Source organism: Canis aureus, chromosome 9, assembly GCF_053574225.1.
Source record: "Canis aureus isolate CA01 chromosome 9, VMU_Caureus_v.1.0, whole genome shotgun sequence".
Taxonomy (NCBI): Eukaryota; Metazoa; Chordata; class Mammalia; order Carnivora; family Canidae; genus Canis; species Canis aureus.
Window position 1 is genome coordinate 6,173,322 of NC_135619.1, and position 22,685 is coordinate 6,196,006.

The 22,685-nt window shown below is 42.8% G+C and overlaps 1 gene segment (V, D, J or C); it reads left to right on the forward strand.

Moving 5' to 3' along the window:
• The window catches only part of LOC144320267 (T-cell receptor alpha chain constant-like), a 50,645-nt gene that overhangs the window by 24,374 nt on the left and 3,586 nt on the right, over positions 1-22,685 (forward strand). The window contains 1 exon segment of the C gene segment in view: positions 22,303-22,554. Coding sequence covers positions 22,303-22,554 — 252 coding nt within the window.

Sequence of the window (22,685 nt, forward strand, 5' to 3'; positions counted from 1 at the left end):
TGATGTGATCAATACATAAATGTGGATGAAATAAATCATTAAGGCATTCAAATAGGAGCCAAAAGACAATGTGAATCCAGCTCAGCCACTCGCCAAGTTCGTGGCCATGGGAAGATCACTCAAACTCTCTAAGGCTTAGTTCATCTATAACATGAGATAATGATTCCAGTTCTGCCTAGTTCAAAGGATTTTGTGAGATCCAAACAAGATGATATATGTGAAATCCCTTTGAAAAGTATGGGAGGTTGAATGCTTCATAATTTTTAAGAAGTTAGATTTTATGAAAAATTCCATTGAAGGGTAAGCCTGAGGGGTAAGCAAGTTTAACAGACGTCAGTTATGGCAAAGAAAGGGTTGAATTGGCCTATTAGGTGAACTCTTCCTATTATGAGAAAATAGAACATAGGAATTAGCAGAATTATCCCTGGAAATATCAAAAACCTAAGATCACTGAAGAGACAAATGTGTGAGTTTGGAGTAGTAGAAAATGGTTTCTGAAGTTTCCTAGATTCCAAAGAGTTTAAGACCTTTCTTGAGTTTACCTAAATATGTGCTTGTGTTGAGTTGGGTTTCAACCAAGTGAGAGAACCCTAAAGAAGATCACTGTACTTGAGAATGAAGCACCCTTTGGTTTTTGTGGTGACATAGATCACTGTGGTGTATCAAGCACCAATAATCTGGTGTTCGGAAGGGGGACCATGGTAAAAGTGGATCTTAGTAAGTATCACTATGTATTCTGAATTTGATTAGTTAATGAGACATGTAAAACTTTTTTGGAAATCTCAGTGGACTTCCACATGTCCTCAATTTATTCAGATTTACTGGGGAGCAGAGCACTCTCTGAGCCTTTCCCATTCTAACTGAAAGAGCCCACTCTACTAGGTAACAGTTTGCATTCTTTGCCAACTTAATAGGAAAGCAGAATGGAGAGAGCTTCTTTCTCTCTCTCTTTAATTGAAATGAAGGGAATCTCTTCATGTCAGTGGCCACCTCCATCAGAAAAAATCTACTCTGAAATGCCAATGCCTTCTCTTCCTGTTGGCACCCTCTCACAGCCCTGATGTCCTTGAAGATCAGTGCTGGCTTCCAGTTACCCAGATAATATCCAAGAGCCACTTTGGAAGAATCTGTGTCTTGCTTTATCTTTTCTAACTAGGAATTTATGTGGTAGAACTAGATCTAGTATTTCAGCTGAGAGCAGGCATGATCTAAGCATCCATGTCCATGGTTGATGCTGTGTGATTTGGATCCAGGCTTTAACCTTTCAAGCCATCAGTAAGCTTATCTGTCAGTGGAGGTGATGATTAAAATTCCTCCATGCCTAGATCTCACTTCAGATGTCACCTCCTCAGAGAGACTTTTCCTGCCCAGCAAGTCTAACAAGCCACAACTGCTGCCTGGTTGTTCTCTATCCCATTGTCCAGCCTCTTTTTATTAATGCACTTCCATCACTTGACATTATTTTATCTATGGATTTATGTGTGTCACTCCCTGGACTGTGAGCACCTACAGGTAGTGGACAGGAATGATGTCCAAGTTGCCCTCCACTGTGTCCCCTGTGCCTAGTACAGTGCCTTACATACAGAGGTGTTCAGTGACTAGTTACTGAGTGAATAGAGGACCTACCACCATCTAGCCTCCTTCTCACAAAGTTAGGGAGCTTTGTTATTGCATATCCAAACACTGAAGGCCCAATGAGCTCCTTGCAGAGGGTAAGGACAAAATACAAAATTCTATTTTTTACAGTGATGAATAAAGTAGGGTGAGTAGGTACCCGAGGTATTTGCAGGGCCCCATTTCACTGTGCCTACGGGGCAGGAAATGCGTTGACTTTTGGGAAGGGAACCACAATATCAGTGAGCCCCAGTAAGTACCTGATTATTACTGATTTTAATGCCTGTGCTTATCCTGCAGTCCTTCTATCACACAGGGGACGAAATGTCTCCTTACTCTTTAACTCCATGAGTATTGGTGTCTAGTGATTAAAGCCATTAAAACAAGGAAAAATGGATGCTGTTCCCATCCCAATACTCCAGCCATATGCCACGTTCCACTCCATGCTCACAATACTTTTTAAATACATTAAAATGATGAAAGAAAGAAAGATTACCTACAGGGATAGAACCAATTTGCTAACCACTGGTAAAACAAGATTGTGTGCAGGTGTTAGTTCCAAAATAAAAATGGGGATCCAGAGCTGATAAACTTTGGCTGGTAAAAAACAAGATTACTTGGTGAAATTTTGCAGATCTCTTTGAAGGAAATGAGTGTCAGAATTGTCTAGACACTATCACTTGGACTCTTCTCAGGCTTTCCCCTACATCACTAAGACTGTGCCCGAAAAGAGGCTTTCACAGACTTAATTCCATGACATTATTTCCTAACATAAAGGCTTAGTCTTTATTCCAGTGATAAAAAAAAAAAAAAAAAAAGAAGAAGAAGAAGAAGAAGAGGGAATCCCAGCCAACACTCTCGTGAGGGAGGGTAGATTCATGCTAATCACATTAATCTATTATCAAGGTAGCTCAGGCATTGTCAGGCAGCATAGTGCTGTGGTTTAGAACACATTCATCTTTGGGAGTGGGACATGATTATCAGTAAAACCCAGTAAGTAGACAATATGCCACTAAAGTTGGAATCTGGGATCCCTGGGTGGCACAGTGGTTTAGCGCCTGCCTTTGGCTCAGGGCGCGATCCTGGAGACCCGGGATTGAATCCCACGTCGGGCTCCCGGTGCATGGAGCCTGCTTCTCCCTCTGCCTGTGTCTCTGCCTCTCTCTCTCTCTCTCTCTCTCTGTCTCTCTGTGTGACTATCATAAAAATAAATAAATAAATAAATAAATAAATAAATAAATAAATAAAATAAAATAAAATAAAGTTGGAAGCTTAATGTGGCTACTGAGGCCCATTGAACGTATTGCAGTATTTGTAGGGCCCAAGTGTCAAGAAATTAATGGTTTATGCAGACTTAAGTGCATTCTTATGTAGAAAGAAATGTTAAAATAATGACACAGAGGATAGAAATATCTAGCTGTGGAGAAAAATAGTCACCTAGATGAACCAAAAATAGCAGACTGAAACAGCCCAGTCAGAGGCTTGATACTAAAGAAAAAGGCAGAAAGTTGGGGATCCCTGGGTGGCGCAGCGGTCTGGCGCCTGCCTTTGGCCCAGGGCGCAATCCTGGAGACCCGGGATCGAATCCCACGTCGGGCTCCCAGTGCATGGAGCCTGCTTCTCCCTCTGCCTGTGTCTCTGCCTCATTCTCTCTCTCTCTCTGTGACTATCACAAATAAATAAAAATTTAAAAAAAAAATTAAAAAAAAAAAAGGCAGAAAGTTTGGCTGAGTCAATTCTTCTACACCTAGTTTGATTAGTACACCTAGGCCACATTTTCTTCATCTGTACAATGAAAATATTTAACATCACCGCATAAGTAATTTTATAACTAAAATAAGTTAATGCATTTGAAAGTATTCTATAAATATTAAAACCTATACATGTATAAAATACTATTTGTTTTCAGAACAAAAAGAAACGGCTAGCTCAGCTAGCATAATTCGTTCAAGGAATTATATGTAGGATACATATGTAGTTCTTGGTACAATCGCCATTTTCATGTGATCTATAGCCATGGGCATTGGTAAAAACAACTCTCTCTTCTACTGAAGTACAGTGACTCAAATGTTACCCAAATGTAAATGGCAGGAGAAAGGAAGTGATTTTGTAAAGGCCTGAATTACAGTGAATTCTGGGGGTAACCAAAAGTTTACCTTTGGAACTGGAACACAGCTCCAAGTCACCCCAAGTAAGTCTAAATTCCCAAGCATTTCTCCTTCCTTATGTCATCTCCTTTCCAATTGTAACATTCAGAGCATATGATGAGCCTTTTCTGGCTGTTTTCAGAATAAATACAAAGATAGAGGATACCATGGTTGTCCTTTAACATTCTGATAATAGTGTTGCATCTGAGTTGAGTTCTTTCTCAATAGAAGAGAAAGCCAAGATATTACTCCTGAGGCCAGTGGAAAACAGTAGGTATGCAAAGGATAAGAACTAAAGAGAAGACAAGTGGTATTTCTTACCAGACCTGAAACAGACAGGGTGTCCTTTAATCAGAGGGACACCCGGCTCTGAGAGCAGAACAGGACTTGAGTAAGTAACAAGGCTTGCCCACAAAACAAGATGACTGGAGGGAACAGGAAGCTGTCATTCATAATGATCTGGATGCTAGTCCATGAAGTTTCAGATTGATTAAAGTTAAAATTAGGAGAGACACTATAGCAGGAATCTAAAAATTGATAACTGTAATGGAGACAATAGAAGGACTAGATTTATCTGTTGGATAAATAGAGTTGAAAATCATGAGTTTGACAGTGATAGGCCCAGATATGTGATGGATAGAGACTTCATTTTAAGTGTTGCATAATAAATGCCTAAATTTGAGTCAAATGGCCTGTTATGTGAAAGATAAAAAGAAAGGGAGGATGGAGCCCTCTTTGTAGATGAAAGGGTCCTGCCTCTTGGTCTCGGGTATCAGAAGGGTGTGTGGATTGTGAGTGTTTTTGGCTGACTAAGAAACACTGTGGGAAGGACACAGGCTATAGATGGATCTTTGGGAGTGGGACTCAACTGCTGGTCGGGCCCGGTGAGTAGCATATCAGAGCAATAATGGAAAGACTGAGGATAAAATGTCTTTGTGTCTCAAGAAATGATTGTGTTGTAGAAGGTGAGCTGGAGTTTTTCAGGATCACTGTTACTAAAGTTCTGACATCTGGTTCTAGCAGGAGAATCAATCCCAATGCAGCTGTAATCTCACTCTAAAAGGGACAAGAAAGAAGATTTTTCTCTTGTAGCTCCTCTAAGATTTACCTGTCCTGTGCTAAAACATCTCATGCATCCGGGTTATTTCTGTCTTTTGTAGTAGTGCTGGTTCAACCAGCTCAGCCTCAGATCACCTGTTCTTTATTTGTAAAATAAGAATAATAATATTTAAGCCCATGGCACAGTTGTGGCCTGAATGAGATAATGTGACATATGTAGGTTGTTAACCTGCTTGGCATATAATAGGTTCTCCATAAATGATGGTTTTCTTCCTCTTCTCTAGATCAGAGGTTACAAAGCCCAACTCTATAGGCCATTTTTGTATGGGTGTTTGTTCTGGTGCAGAGGTAGGATACAGAAGGTTGACCTTTGGAGAGGGCACCATGCTTCTAGTCTCTCCAGGTAAATGTTGACCCCATTCTGCCCTTATTTAAGGCTTCTACATGTATTTACATGTGTTTTACCCTTATGGTGCATCTTCCTTGTTTTATCAATCTATGAATTTAAGATCAAGCCTTCGTGGGGAACATTTAAAAATTAAAATATGCCCAAAAAATGAAAATAGGCGACAGCAGATTTGGAAATAACAGTAGAACCAATCCACTAGGTCAGAAAGGAGCAGAGACTAACACCCTAGACATAAGACAAAATGAAAAAGTATCTTTGGAAATAGCCTGGCTTCCTGTTCGAAGCTTGGATATGGTTTCTCCCCAGGCATCCCTCCCATTCCTCTTAGCCTCCGTATCCCAAATTGAGCTGTAGAATCCTGGACAATCTGTGACAGATACAGCTATGGGAAATCTTTGATTACTGAGATCTTCCTATTAAAACTAAAAGATCCTTGAGAGCAGAGACTCTTGTTATACCCCAGGAAGCATCTAATATGGTCCTTTTACAAAGTAAGTGCTTCATAAATGCTTGTTTAATGGAAATCAGGCACCCAAGGAAATCAAATTTCTAGGCCAACAGAAGAAGAAATAAAGTAATTGACACATTACATCCAGGATGTGGTGGAGAGGGGAAAACCTCTAGATTAGGAATCAAATAGACCCGTGTTTGGTCTCTGCAACAACTAGCAGTGGAACTTAGGACAGATCTCTGGCCTCTGGGCCTCAGTTTTCTCTCCTGTAAACAGGCAAGCAGGTATGCATGACCTCTCTGCCCCCACCCCCATCCCCCCGCCCAGCACCAGCAGCCTATGAATGAGGAGGGGTACTTTTCCTCCTATAAATAACTTCTATAGCTATATGAAATCTTGAGTGTTTTCCAACTCATTAGGGTAAATCAGGAAGAGGTGAAGTAACAATTGATTGTGAGGCATCAGACACTATGGAACTGACTGTGAGAAACAACAAACTCACCTTTGGGACAGGTGCCTGGCTGAAGGTGGAGCTGGGTAAGTGGTGACTACAAAATGTTTTCTGGTGACAGTGATAGGGTGAAAAGGAGATGTCATATGCATCATTTGTGCCTTATTTATGACGAAATATAATCCAGTGCTGATTTATTCAGAATTATGGCACCCAGATACATTAGTGAAAGTTCAGAATTATGGCACCCAGATACATTAGTGAAAGTATTCCAAGACTATACAAGTATATTTTCTCTGGGGTGGGATTTAGCAAACCATTAAGACTCTCCCTGAGATATGAGGCTGGCAGAAGCTCTAATATCAGAGTTTTTAGCACTAGAAGTGAGCTAAATGGAGCCTGATTGAGAGGAAAAGCTAGAAGAGCAGAAAATTGCATGGCCATGATCTAATGGACCTTTTCTCCTTCCATTGATTCAGAGATAAACTGGGGCGGGGTGAGCCGGGGGAGGATATTCAAGGTCACTTGATCCATGCCCCAAATAAGCTACACCAAATTTACTCCAGAGATTGTGTTCCTTTACACTATATGTTATTCAAGAAGAATCAGTGAAGTGCAGAGAAAAGAGCCCAAGGCTTCTGATTTCAGTCAAAGTTCTCAACTTGGCTCCAGCTGGTGGTGTGACATTGAGCAAGTCATTGCTCCTCGGTGTGCCTTAGACTCCTCCAGTGTGAGTAGAGTGGTGCAAAGCATTCAAAATCCATGGTTCTGGGACCTCACTCCTATACCACCCTAGAGTTTATATGACTCAAGGGTGCTGACTCTTATGGTTATTTCATAAACAAATTCTACAACCTTGAAAAAAAATACTCTTATTAATCAATAATCCAACTTAACCTAGAAATAGTAATTACCTTCTCAGTGCCTAGGATGTGTGGATGTGATGCTAGGTATGTGACATATGGCATTGTTTATCCTCAAATAACTCTATGGAGCAGAGGGCAATATCCCTATTTTACAGACACAGAACATGAGGCTCAGAAAAGTAATCGCCCAAGATCCCACCCAGTGTTAGTGAGTAGAAAAGTTTAGATTCAACCAGGGTCTGTCTGCCTAATCTCAAAGCTTTGCTCTTTCTACTACACTCTGTCACAGACCCTGCGCCAGGCCTTAGTTAGAAATAAGAGACAATGCCAATCACATGAGTAAGGAAAAATATGGAATTTATCTTTTCTATTCTTAAATATTGCCAGGACTTACAGATGGAGCTTTGGGTGGGAGATCTTGACTTGAATGCCCCAAATGTCCAAAGGATTCTCTTCCCCTTTTCATGAAGAGACAAAAAGTACAAGGGCTCCTGGGAGCATTTACCCCCATAAAGACAGAGGAGCTGGCAGCAACCATTCCCTTGTCCGAATTCTTCCTTTGCCTCACTATATCTTGTATTATCCCCAGGTAGACCAGTGACAGTGTAGCTGATCTGCAAGTGCCCGACACAGGTGTAAGTTATAGAAAATGCAAGATTAAGGGCACCTTGGACATTGCTGGATCACAGAACTTCAGCTCTGAAAGGGAGCTTAGACTCTAATTCAGACCTCTTTATTCTTCTAAAAAGGACATTAAGACTCAGGAAGGTTGGTTGAATTGTCCAACATCATGAAGTCAGTGAGAAGTAGGGCTGGGACTAAACCGTGGGGATTCTGGTCCCTGGATTTCATAGAATAGTGACTAGTGTTTGGTCAACCTGGTAGGAGGTGTGATATATGTTCAACACAGGAAAAAAAACAAATGGGTTTTACTAGGGAAATTTAAAAAAAGAAAGTGTTCCTTATTATTAGCACCTTCCCATAGGCACCCTGGGCCTGCTCCCCAAGCTGTGGTACAAAAATGGAAGGAGAAGGAAATGGCCCATTTTGTCATAGCACAAATCACTGTGGGAAATAATGTGGGCTTCAAATTTGGGACAGGAACAAGACTATTTGTTAAAGCAAGTAAGTTCTATGAAATATCTTGATTTGGATTACAGTTGAGGGACATCTCTTTCCATTGATTTATTTGAGGGGCTGGGCATAGTTTTGTCTATCTAAGTTAGAAGATAAGTTGGCAAGGACAGTGTTGCATTATTATCCATAAGCATCATTAATGCAAGAAACATGTCCTGAACACTTAGTAAGTGTGAATGGATAAAAGTACCCTCAGTCTTGGCTAGAAATGAAATTCTGTAATTATATGAATGACTTTTTCAACCCGAATTTTCATGACATTTTTGTCATGACATTTCTCATATAACCTACCGCATGTAAGCAAGATCTCCTATTGGATTCTGTCTTATTTTTTGTCATCTTCCAACGGTCTTAGGCAAATGAAGTTTAAGTAGTAAGATTATATGCCTCCTCCCACTTTGGTGCATGCACACAGATGCAGGAACATGCTTAGTAACTAATCTTTGTGGGACATAGGAATGCCAGACAAGGACTTAGTTACAGGGAACCATTTTGCATAGAATTATGTCAGAGTGTGAACACAGGCTATCAGAACCTTGCATTTGGAAGTGGCACCCGACTTCTGATCAGCCCAAGTAAGTCAGATCTCCAGAAATGTGTAAACTCACCTCCAATATTGGGTTTACATTTTCATATGTAGCATTCAGCATGGTCTGTAATGGAATATCATTATTATTACCACTCCTATTTTGTTATTATTGATCATAACAATGCTACTAGCTCAGAATATACATCCTGCCATGTGTTTTTTTGGGTTTTTTGTTTGTTTGTTTGTTTGTTTTTTGTTTTGGTTTTTTTTTTTACCCTTTAAGGAGAATCAGTGTCGAGGTACCAAGAGAAAAATGTTTGAGTTTCCTTTGGAATCAAGTAGCTTACTTGTTCATTCAATTGCCCCCTCTCTGAGGGTCAATATGAACATCACAATGTTTGGGGGTTTATACTGCCTCCTTATTATCTGTCTCAGAAATGCTTGTTTTTTTTTTTTTTTTTCCTGCCTAAGCACTTAGATTTTGAAGCTCATATTTACCCAAAGTATAGTTTCTTTTTAACCTCTCCCAAAATTGGCCTCCTTGTCCCAATAATTATGCACAGTAAAAATCAGTTCAACTCATTAAATGATTACTGCGTATCATCAATAAGCCATAGTTGGTTTTCAAGAAAAGAAAGAAAGAAAGAAAAAGAAGAAGCATAAGATATAGCCCCTGCTCTTATGGCCCCAGTCTTATCAGACAAACAACACTTACATATTAGAAGTCTAATAACAATGTATATGTGAATGGGCCAAGATCGGTACTGTATGTGGTGATGTACCAGACCTGGGACCTGGCATGAAGCCCCATTGGCTGGGGTCAGGACAGTGGTGACAAGGGTCAATCCATATTACCTGGCAGAGACCAAACATGATTCCACCTGTGTGTTTCTGGAAAAGGATTTATGTCTGAGATTTGCTGAGATATTTGACATTCTTGAGTACAAAAGTCCCCCTTTGCAGAATCCTTGAGTGAAGTGAGCATAGAAACTGCAATGAGTTACCAGTCAGGCATGAGTCACCGGAACTCTTGCTCAGCCTGGGAGAGGAAGAGGTGACTGAGTTTTTTAACATGTGCCCCAGTACGGCATGCTCTCCTACTCTTAATGGCAAAGTGAAAAATACATTTTTGCATATGTCCCCCAACCCAAAAATTGGTACCTCCTTTTCATGCCTGGCAGCTAAGGTGAGAAAATATTCCCTGCTCTGCCCTCCGGCCCCCTGCCTCGGCCTGTTATCTTTAGAAGTACACCCACGCCAGCCAGCCTCTGTAGGAGGTAGGTTTTTTCAAACTTTTGTGAAGCCTCTGTTTTTCCCAAAGAAGAAATAGCTAGAGGCTGTGTTTGTTGATAGCTGTGATTAGGAAAATGGAGACCAATAGGGTTGGGGGAGGGTGGGTGCTGCCACATCCATTAGGGAGACTCAGAGCAGGTATTACAGGGAAAACATGAGGATCAGCCTTTCCAGGTCCCCAGCTTTTAGAGCTCCAGTGAAGGGTGTGTGTCCTGCATGAGAGGCTACACGACACCAGGACCTTTTTGTAATGCACTTACCCAGAGCGTGGCTGTGGGAACAACAGACTCACTTTTGGGAAGGGGATCCAAGTGATGGTCATACCAAGTAAGTGAGCTGGGACCCTCCTATACAAATGACCCACCTCCAGGTACCCTCAACAACTGTTCCTACCCCCAAGTGCTAGACTTTTGTCCATGGGGGAAGGGGGGCATGTCACTCATCAATGCCACACCTAAGCTTCTTAGACAGTCACTGTCCCAAACCTTTGCTTGCCCTTGTTTCTTTTGCCCTCCGCTTCTCTCAGCATCTACACTGACCACACTCCCAACATCTGTGAAAGTCTGCCCTGCTTTTTCCTGAGGCTGGGTTTCAAATTGAACAAAAATTTGTTGGTAGAGGGTGGTCATGTAAGACAACCCATGAGAGTTGGAAGGGCCCTTGGGGACATCTTGCTCTTATTGTAGGGAAATCCAAAGGCCCAGGGCCCAAGCATCTGTCCAGGGCCATGCTGGGCAGGCAATGCAAGGCAGTGGCAAGGCCCCAGCCCCTCACACCTACCCCTGAGCTCAGCAGAGCCACACTACTCTTTGCTAATGTGGCCCTCAAGCCCAGAGTGAGGTAAGCTGAGGACAGGCAGCACTTGCCAGCCAGGAGCCAGGGCCAAGCTCCCATCTTGGCTCAGGACATCTGCCCAGGCCATGCTTTCTGGGAGCTTAGCTTTTGCATCTCTGAAATAGAGAGCATGGTCTCTGGTTCTCCCACCTTGTGATTTTTTTTCCTCTGTCCTATGTTTCATAAAAGCCAGGCCCTATCTTTTTTTTTTTTTTTTAAGATTTATTTATTTATTTATTTATTTATTTATTTATTTATTTATTCATGAGATTGAGAGAGAGGCAGAGACATAGGCAGAGAAGCAGGCTCCTCACAGGGAGCCTGATGTGGAACTCAGTCCCCGGACCCAGGATCACCCCCTGAGTCACAGGCAGACGCTCAAACGCTGAACTATCCAGGCGTCCCAGCCAGACCCCATCTGAGTCAAGGTCATTAGAAAAAAGGAATCAGGGGTGCCTAGCTGGTTCAGTCAATAGAGCATGCAACTCTGGATCTGAGAGTCATGCCCACTTTGGGCATAGAGCTTACTGTCAAAAACAAACAAACAAAAAGGAATCAAAGAGCTTTGGATGCTTTGGCGTATTTCCAGGTGGTCAAGAGGGAAGGAGAAAAGCACTGATCACTGGAAGGGCCTGGATCCTGCTTGGAGTCTATCCTGGAACCAGGGAAATACAGGGACCAAACCCCTGGGCCTCAGGCAGGAAGAAGCCTAGGAATAGGTATCTCTAAAGAGCTAAGGAAGGGGGAAGATAGAACAGGAGCATTTCAGGAAAAGGAGGTAGACAAGCTTCAGCACAAAAAAGTATCAAACCTCCTGGGCCCTCCATCCTGGAAGCCCCTTGTATCTGACAAAAGAAGAACAGTATCAGACCCTTAGTGTTGGTGAAGCAGGCAGGGTGGTGGTGGTATAGGGAAGTTGCTCCCTGCTTCTCTGCTGACAGGAGTGCGGGTGTTCTCCTAGGTAAGGAAGGGTGAGGCATCCTCCAGCCCTCAACACTGGGTCCCATCAACCAACCCCCCTCGACACCACAGTTCAGGGGCTGCGGGAGATTTCCTGCAACTCTCAGAGCTTCCACCAGTGGTTTTTCCCTGGACTGTTACCCCAGCACCACTGGGGCAGTCAGTAGAGGGTGGTCATATAAGACAGGTTTTATCAAAGGCTTTGCTACCTGTGTGTATCAGGAGGAAACTACAGACTTACATTTGGAACAGGGACCAGGCTTGTTGTTCATCCATGTGAGTATTATAGAAATTATCATTACAATAAGCATTAGTGCTTTCCTATTGAAATTTTGTAGACAAGAATCTATTATGGAAAGATATCGTAATACTGAGAGTCTGTGATGTGTCTGCCCCATCATTAAGAATCCTTTGTTGTCTGGGAGTAACTTATCAGGGTGTTGGGTCTAATAGAATGGTTGAGGATCTGCTGAACAAGGGTGTTGCACAGGTATTGTCCTTTCAGAGGACAAATTCTCAAATTTTGAGAAAAGACATGCACTCTTGGTTCAGTTTCTGAAGCAGAACTTTCTCCTTGGCAGCTAAGAGGTCTACCCTGCCCCTCAATCCTATGGCTGAGATTCTCTCATACATCCCCTTGGATCGATGAAATACCTAACCTATGTGAGAGCATCCCAGCCAGGGTGAGGGCACCCATGGGTGTTGGGGGGGGGGGGTCTCCTCAAGCTGCAAAAAACCTCATCTCTTGCCCTAGTGTAAAGCATTCCTGAAGCATCACATTACTAGCTACTATTTACTGAATGCCTGACATGTACCAGTGACTACTCTCTGTCTTTCACAAAAGTTCTCATTCAATGTTCAATTCCATCCTACTGTTAGGTAGCTGGCATCATGCCCACTTTACAGATAAGGAAATAGAGGCTTCCCATAAGTAATGGGCCAAAGATCACACAGCTAGGGATGACAGAGTTAGAGTGGAACTCAGATTTATTTGACTTCTGTTTAACTCTTGCCTTCTTGTTATCCATGACACTACACTGCTAGCACCATCCCTCCCATGCTCTGAGAAGGAAGACCTCAGACCTCAGAGGCCACTGTTTGGTCTTTGGTTTGCCCATCCTGAGCCGTCTTGCCATGGTGAGCATGGCAGCCTTGACCCAGGACTCAGCATCTCTGAAGAGATCAGTAAAATCATTGGATTGGGTTGGCAGGATGCAGGGATGGCAGGAAGGGAAGTAGAAACCTAGAAGGACTGTTTATTGGGCATGAAGTGACATGGAAAGAAAAAGTATATCATCAAAACCATGGAACAAGCTGGGGTTTTTTAAGATTTTATGTATTTATTCATTTCAAGAAAGAGGAGAGAGAAAGAGAAAGAGTGGACTAGGGGGAGGGGCAGAGGGAGAGGGAGAATCCCAAGCAGACTCCACACTCAGCAGGGCTCAATCCCATGGACCCAAAATCAACAGTCAGACGCTCAACCAACTGAGCCATGTAGGCACCCTTGCAACAGGCTGTTTAAGAGCCCTGTTCCCAAGAGTGAATGCTGTAAACGTGTGAGGGGACTGGGTGGCCACCCTGTGTAGCAGAGGGCAGGTATTTGTACTGGATCATACCACAGTGTAGACACAGGTGCCAGAGCACTCACTTTTGGGAGTGGAACAAGACTCCAAGTGCATCCAAGTAAGTGCCTGACCTGAGACTCTAGCCAAAGACACAGAGAATCCCTACTCTGCTTTCTTAGATAATGAATCTGCACTTCCTGAGCCAATATCTCATGTTTCTTCATGAGGCTTGAATGTTTTGAAATCTTAATTTCCAGCCACTGGCTCAATAGCAGTTCATTTTCTAATGCTAGAAATTGCCCATGGGGATTGGCCTTTTCATCATTATTGAGACAGACTCTCTTGCTGTTTCTAGATTCTTTTGATGAAAGATCTTTATCAGAAAAGAAATTATGAATGATTATGCCAAAAAAATATGTTTTTGTTATCCTCTAGTTTTCATAAAAGGTGGGAAATTAAACTTTCCAAAGATGCTGGCCATTGGACACACTCTCACAAAACTCTGTATCTAATTGCGAGCTATAGGAAGAGCTTAAGGCCTAAATAATGTAATAAAAACAATAAAAACTTGAACACAGAAACATAAAGAATTCAAAAGAGAAATGAAATAGTCCTAATAAAAGATAGAGAGCAGGACTGCATCAAAAATGAATTAAAATATTTAGAGGTCTTGTCTATTCAATATTTACTAAGCAACTACTACATTCTAAGCACTTTGCTAGATGGGAGAGAGAGAATTAAGGAGGAAGGGAGGAAGAGAGGGAGGGAGGGAGGGAGGGAGGGAGGAAGGAAGGGAGGGAGGGAGGGAGGGAGGGAGGAAGGAAGGAAGGAAGGAAGGAAGGAAGGAAGGAAGGAAGGAAGGAAGACGGAGTCTCTGCTATCCAGGATCTCCTAGCAAGTAAACATGCGTATAAACAATTTGGCACAGTGCCACCACGTTGTAGAGGAGATATATACAAGTTGCAATGGGAACAGAGAGGAAGGCATGCCCAACCTCCTATCTTAGTCGCCTGGTGCTTATATGCATCCTGCACTACACCATAAGCTCTCTTCTTCATCCTTACACCTCCACAGCCCAGCCCTATGCCTGGCACAGAAATGTCACCGAACATGATGGTTGAAAAAATGCCTTCTGGCTAGGGGAGTCAAGGAAGGCCTGAGTGGAGGGATAGTAACTATTCAGAACATGTTACTTTAGGCAGTAGCAAGTATTCCCCAACGGAGAGAGCTGTCAAAGACTTCAAAACAGGAGATTACAGAATCCGTCCAAATATGTGCAGGTGAGAGAAAGCCCTTCTCTCTGGGGAAAACTTCCTCCATATTTACCTGTTCATCTGGGCACTTTAGCAAAGCCTCTTCCCTCCCATGCGTCTTTCCTCCCAGGCTGCACTTGGAAAGCCTGAAACCCATCATATTTTTCAGGAACTAGAGTTCAGACGCATGTAAGAAAGATAATGCCTATGATAGGAAAGCAGCACAGATGGGTTTTAACAGGAAAAAGGAAAACTGTCTATTGATAAATACAGGAAGTCTGTGTCTCTACTTGAGAGACCACCCAGGAAGCTTCTCTCTGTTTGTTCTAAGTAAACTTTTCTCTGTTAGGACGGAAATCTTCTTTTAAGTACCCAGCTCCAAGGTGTGTAGGAAGGTGGGTGGAAGGAAGACCAATAAATTCACCTTTGGGAAAGGTTTTAAAGTTGCCATTGTTTCTAGAAGGTAAACCTTGCAAAGTGTTGAAGTGATGTGGTTCCTGCATGTTGATTGCATCCTTATCTGCCCTCGAGCTGTTCTGATGACAGCAGGAGAATTCACTCTTCAGCTGACTACATGTTCAGCAATTCCCCAAATAGAATGAAGCTGTTCTGTGATAATTAGAAAAAAATAATCAGAATCAATGAGACCCCTAATTGTGTCCACAGGAGTAGGCAGGAGAACAGATTCAGAACACAAAATACTTAAGGAATAAAATTGGCTAAAGTTAAATTGGAATTTTAAATGCTTGGAACTAGAAAAGGGATTTCCAAGGAATATATTTATATTTATATTTATATTTATATTTATATTTATATTTATATTTATATTTATATATAAACCTGCATGTGTTCCACAGATCCTAATGATTATTTTAAGAAAAAAGATTAGTGGATCAAATAAGTTTAAGAAGTTCGGGATTCCTTTACTTCAGGGCTTCTCACAGAGCCCTTAAAATTAGCTAATATGCCTCGTCAGTATAAAGTATACAGCTTTTTCCAAACTAATTTGGGCTTAGAATCTTTTTTGAAGAAAAATTTAGGACTAGAGTCCTATGAAACTCTCACCAACAAGTACTTATTTAAACCACTCTCAAACTTTGGAGATTTTTTTTTACCCATATGGATGTCCACTCTAATCTTAGAAACCTCTGGAGAAAAAGGTTCTTGGGCCTTGTATGTAACTCACTCGTGATTCTCACAACCATCAGAGTTAAGCAGTCCTCCCTGTACATTTTATGTGAACATTCCGAAGGCAATTTTAGCCTCTCTCTTTCTCTGCCCGCAAAGAACAACAGAACCACATTCTAAAAGAAGAGCCTTGCATGGGCTTCCATTCCATGATTTGACCCTACCCTAGGTCTGCCATCTATTGCCAGTGCTCTGAATTCCCTTTCAAAATTCATTTCCCAAGTAATTCCTGGCTGTCCTTCAAACTCCTCCAACTGTCCTCTTTTACGTTCAGTGTGGAACCCAGAAAGGGAGTCCACCCCTCCAGGAAGGCTGGACCAGCTCAAGGCTGGCTTTGTATGAGGGAAAGATCTGTGGGGTTACTACACCAAAAGCTCATGAACCAGGACTCGGTAAGCCAAATTTTTCTATCGTGTCAGAGAAAGAGTGATTTGGGGGAGTCTGTATTATAGGGACAGCAGATATTGCTGCCCCAGGAAGGCTGACCTTGCCCAGGTTAGGGTTCTTGTAAAGCACCCCGCTATTGTGTGTCATCTGGTAGCTACAGTCAGCTGACCTTTGGAGCTGGGACCAGGCTGGTTGTGCACCCATGTGAGTATGACCATGCAGGTGTCTGGGGCAAAGGTAACTGTCAGCTTGTCTATGAGAAAACAGGCAATGATTTATAGTAAACTTTTGTTTATATTAAACACTTGTTTTCCATTTCCTTCAAGCTCTCTTGGTGACTTAAAACATTCCCATTTCTTATATTAAAGACAGAAGTGCCAAGAGCCAGTTGAGTAAATGAAAACCTAAGCAGAATAATTTACAAAAACATAAACAGAGTTCCAGATACTCAGTGCTCTCAAGCAAAGACGATAATATCAGCACCAGGTAATCTGAACATTCAGGAAATTAGCAATGTGCCCTTGGGAGAAAGGAATGATTTAATGGCAAAACCATATTCTCTCTTATTGCCGCAGGTAGCTACATTCCTTGTTTCGACCAATGACAGGATATGGGCCACCTGCTACCAGAATCTTCCTCTCCGAAGTTTAGTAGAGTTTTGAACCTCTCCAAGGGTAAAAGTGACCCTGACCCCTATCTGAATGGCAATCATATGGTGTGACACAACAAGGCACGGAGACAGGATGGTATGGGGTTCATAGAAAACTTGGGAGACTGCCAGATCTGGGAAAAATTCTGGCTCTACCTTCTCTAACTAATAAAGTGTCTGCTTCCTCAACAGCAAAATGCCAAAAACCGCATCACAATAATATAAGACAATGCCCAGCAGATAGTAATTAGTAAACAGTAGCTTTATTATTATTATTCTCCCCATCCTCATCAAGACCTTGCTATAAAAGGTTTACATTATTATAAAGGGGAGGAGGAACAGATTCCCTAGGAAATAGGAAATCTAAGAAACATAGACCCAGGGAGAGTTTTAGGATGGTGCTTTCGGAGCCTGATGGGTTCCAGTAGATTGTCAGGAAGGATATTACAAAGGCCCCAGCTGCAGTGGGGATACAGCAGGGCATGCTAATCTTTGGAGCAGGGACCAGACTGAGTGTCCAGCCAAGTAAGTAAAGTGGGGCAAGGGTCAACAATGACAATTAATTCTACTTTGTCCAGAATGTAGAATTGAACCCAGATATTTTCTTCTGCAGAATCCTAAATGGTTCTTTCCACCCCTCCCCAGAAAATCCTCCCATCTAGCACACAATGCTTGGGAAACATCTTTAGACTGAGACTTTAGGAATCATGAGGCAGGTGATAAGCAAGTAGTCCTGCACCTTCCACAAAAAGATCCAAGATACTGCTGCCCTGAACAGGGGTTTTGCTCTGCTGAATTCTTGGTTTATTGAAATCACAGCCTCTAACCCAGGGTCCTACAGCAGAATAGGACAGGAGGAAAAGAGATGAACAACCAAAGTCTCAACACAAAAGAGCAGAAGATCTAACTCTAGACAGTATGATCCTCTTGTTCCCTGTGGAAGATCAGTGCTTTCCTATTGAAGCAGGAGGTAGATTGAGTGAGTTTCTGTAATGGTGTCACCTGCAGTGGAACTGGGCAAACTCACATTTGGAAAAGGAACCCATCTGTCTGTCATATCTGGTGAGTCATCCCAGGTAGCACCATTTGCAATCCCATGGGCCAGTGAGCATCACTATTCCTTTCCTTGGGGATACCCATCTTACAGTGAGGCTGTAACTGTGTGTGTTACAACGAATTGTCTTAACAGAGTCCTCTGTGAAGGGGAAAGTCCTCACTATCAATTTTGAAAATCTGTGTTTGTCTAGGTCAAACACATTAAAATTTGATTTTAATCATTCAACGGATATTTTCTAATGCCTTCTATGTAGCCATCACTCTATTAAATGTTAGGCTGACTACAAAGAAGTCTAAGATAGATGACTGACCTGTTCCCCAATTGGATAAAAACTAGCCAAAGGGACATAACTATTATAAATTTAGACAGAACATGGAAGACTCCTAACTCTGGGAAACGAACTAGGGGTGGTGGAAGGGGAGGAGGGCGGGGGGTGGGGGTGACTGGGTGGCGGGCACTGAGGGGGGCACTTGGCGGGATGAGCACTGGGTGTTATTCTGTATGTTGGCAAATTGAACACCAATAAAAAATAAATTAATTATTAAAATAAATAAATAAATAAATAAATTTAGCAACTTGTTAACTAAGTATTAACAAATTGATGACATCAATAGGCACAATAGGGATTCAGAGGTAGGGCTATGGCTGGAAATTGGCCTAGACAGATAAGGTTTTATGCAGTAGAAAGGATTCACTGGGCCTGAAGGGTAGGTAAGATCTGTATGGGCAAAGGATGGAGAGAAGGGGACTTTCAGGCATAAGGAACAACAAAAAAGGAAGCATGATCTTGGGCATGAACAAGGCATGTGCATTTTGGCCTAAGTAAACACATCTGATAATAAATTAGGATGCAGAGAAAAGCAAATAAAATGTCTTCTTAGACAATAGAGAAAGGGAATTCTAGAGCCTTCAAGACAATACAGACAATTAGGGCCAAAACCAGCAACTGGGAAACTGGGATCCAATTTAGAAATGTACACAGATATGAAGTGAGAGGGGCCAGGCCCTTCCATGGATACCTCATATCCTAGGGACCTCCTCTCTCCTTCTTCAGTGGGATCTGATAGGTTACACCCATCCCTCAGAGGAAGAGAAATCCAAGGGTTTCTGTAATGGGGACATTATGGGTGATATGAAGGTATTGCCTCTCAGTTGAGATTTGGCAAAGGAAACAGTTTGCATAACTCCTGGTAAGTCTGCCCAGGTTCACTGCCTCCTGATGCTCACCAGAGGCTCAATGGGACCCAGAGTCAGGGTTGATAACTCACACTTCTGGGTTCCTAGTACTAAAGACAAAGCATAGATTTAGTGGTAAGGAAGCTTTCAATCACTGTTGTGCCCCTATCCACCCAAAGCACTAGAGCATTCAGACATGTGCTTCTGTGGTCAATTTTGAATTAAAATGTAAGGTTAGGATCTAGAATAGCTGAACTTCTGCATCAAAAGAATTGATCCAGTCTTGCTAAGGCCAACTTCTGAGATGTCATCAGTGGCAGGATATGTTTTGCTAAGGTGGAACAGGATGCCTCTCCTTCCAGGGCTCTGGCAGATGGACCCTAAAGACCTCCAAATTAAAAGTGATTCATTTCTTGTCTTCAGACAAAAAGATAAGGTTACACTAGAGGTACATGAGAGTGGAAGTAAAAGGGACTAGAAAAAAAATCAAGTTTAGGTATCAGTACTCAGCTTTTTTTTCCCAAAAAGTTCTGATAAGCAAGAATTTTGCAATTTATTTGTCCATTTATTTATCCAACAATTGTTTCTTGAGCACCTACTATATGGCAGACCCAGGGATATGGCAGTAAGCCAGAGATAGGCCTGTGCCATCATGAAACTTACATTACAGGATGCCAATATGAAGAGATTGGTGCAGCTCTACTCATATAGGGCACATAAAGAACTTGAGAGAAAAAAGTTCAAGCTCTCCAGATCATGGCAGCACCCGAATGTCATGCCAGGAAATATGGTCATTATGCTATGGGCAATAGGGAGTCCCTGAATTATTCTAAACAAAAAGTGACACAATCAGATAATCTCGAAGATGAGCTTGAGAAAGAGAATGGGGGGACGGAGAGGGCAGGGAAGGGAGGGAAGTAAGAGAGGAAATCAGAGGTAGGTAAGCTGGACGGGAGAAACAACAGCAAAAAGGCAGATAGGAAAGCCTAAAAGGTACCAAGTCTTGGTAAAAAAGAGACTTGAGAGCAGCTAAAGTCACCTCAAGTCTTCTGACTTCATTGATCGCTATTTCATTTTTATCTCTCACTAGCAAAGTTGAGCAAAAATTGGTCTGCCCCTGATGGAGTCACCTCCCACTCCCACAGACTTAAAGATGGTTTTTAAGGCCCACACTCAGCCTCAAAATCTCATGTTCTGTGGCATAGCTCTTTCCAGACCAATGCTGTCCAGTAGAACTTTCTGGGATGATGGAAGTGTTCTATCAACCTGCTCTGTCCAATATGGTAGCTATTAAGCTTTTAAAATGAATTTTTAATTAAATTTTAATTTTATTTCATTGTGCTTAGTTTTAATTTAAATAGCCACATGTAGCTAAAGACTATCATATTGAACAGCATGGTCTAGACCCTCTCTAGCCTGACATTTACTGGCTCTAGGAGTTGAGTAAGTGTTTAACCAGGACTCAAAGTTCAACATCTGGCCCCCACCTCAATTCCTTTTCCCCTCTAAGCCGAAACTGCATTGGTGGCACATTACCCTCTACCTTCTCCTCAAGGCTACATTCTCTCAGCACCTCCATACGCTCCTACATCCTCCTTCCCAGTCCCACCCATGACTCCCACTGAGGACTAACAAATCCATTGGGGTGTGTTGGTGGCACATAATGACTTCTCGTCTCTCTTCTCCCTGTGAAAGATTTATGTCTTAAGGCCCTAACCCACAGCGATGTCAGACCTCCCAGATATGGGGACATTGGAGAAGAACAAGCAGAATTCCTCAGGGCCAAAACTTTGGATGTCCCTCACATGTGACCATGGACCCATCCCTTGACTTGACACCCTTGGGGTGCCTTGACTCAGCAACCCAAGGCCATGCCAAAGGCTGATTTCTCTGGTTTCAGGTCCAGCTGGATGTCTGCATTGCCAAGGCCACCCTGGCTGGCCTCACAAGTGGGGTACACCCCTGGTCTGAGAAACCTTGCATGCATGGTGAGAAGCTGTGGGAGCAGAGAACCACAGGGGCAGGAAACTCGAGTCTCAACCCTGCTATAAACTCTCTGGGTGGCCCCAATGTGTTAACCCTCCCAGCAAACCTCTGTTTCCTCTTCTAAAGGCAGGAGGTCTGAAAGAATAAACAATAAGAGTTACATTAAAAACACAAAACCCTACAGAAATACTGAAGAATGATTCTCAGCACTAAGGAAAAGCCTCCAGCAGCCCCTGCTTTTTGAGGGAGAAGAGTAGAAACTGACTGTATCTAACTCAGCAGCATGTTATCATGACAATACCCTGGTATTATCAAGAGAGGCAATGACTCACATTTATTCAGTACTTTATATTTGTTAAATATAATTTTATGTAGAGAAACTACCCCCTTTGAGTCTCAGAATAGCTTGGTTAGGAAGATGGAGGAGGCAATACCTCCATTTTACAGATGAAATTCCCGACCCTTAAGGAGCTGATGTGACTTGCTCAAGGCTTTGTATCTAGTGAATGGTAAAGCCAGGACTGGGAGGCGGGTGTTCTGATTTATTGTCTAAAACATTTATCAATGAGAAATCTCCTGGTGATGTGACTGATCTTCCAACTTAATGCCAGCCAATAATAAAGCTTCAGGGACACCCGGGTGGCTCAGTGGTTGAGCATCTGCCTTTGGTTCAAGTCGTGATCTTGGGGTCCTGGGATAGAGTCCAGCATTGGGCTCCCCATGGGGAGCCTGCTTCTCCCTCTACCTATATCTCTGCCTCTCTCTCCGTGTCTCTCATGAATAAATAAAATCTTTTTTAAATAAATAAAAACAAACCTCCAATTCCTGTCAATACCCAGCCCAATTTGGGGGAGGCCACCCCAAATTCTAAGACATATGGTTTGCTTTGCTGGGCCTTTATTCTAAGCTTGCTTTGTCCTGCCAAAGCAAGGTTGTTGCTTACTAGGCCTACTGTGCTTTTGAGGAAGTTCCTATGAAGTAAAAGAATGAACAGTATCATTAAATAGCCCTGCATTTCTGGTTTCCCTGAATGGCAGGCAGGGCCAGGCAGAAAGCCTTCACTGAGAGCCTAGCCTCTTGGCCAGGACTGGTGGCTTGTGCCTGGCCCTGACTCCCAGTCCATTTAGAGCCACTGGTTTCTAGAATGTTCTTTCCCACCTAAAGACTGAGAATGTGACATGCCAGCCTCACAGAGGCCTGCTCCTACCCACCGCTGGCATCTGGACTCAGGCCTGGGTTGGGGCAAGGAGGGAAATCAGCATCTCCTAACTTGGCTTCTTTTGGCCCACAGATGTCCAGGACCCTGACCCCTCTGTGTACCAGATGAGAAGCCCTAAAACCGGTAGGACTGTCTGCCTGTTCACCGATTTTGATTCTCAAGCTGATTTCCAAAAACCGGAGGGGGCCACAGTGATCAGCTTGAACAGTACTGTGCTGGACATGAAGGTTATGGATTCCAAGAGCAATGGGGCCCTGACCTGGAACAGCGAGACTAATATTGAATGCAAGGAAAACTTCCAGCAGCCCTTCTACCCCAGTTCAAGTGAGTACAGCCATCAAGCTGGGTCTCCCCATTCTGAGGGCCTCATTATTCCTGGAGCTCAGGGGGATGGCATCTAAAAGTTGCTCTGATCAGTGGTCTCAGCCTCATCCATGGTCAGGAAAGCCCCTACC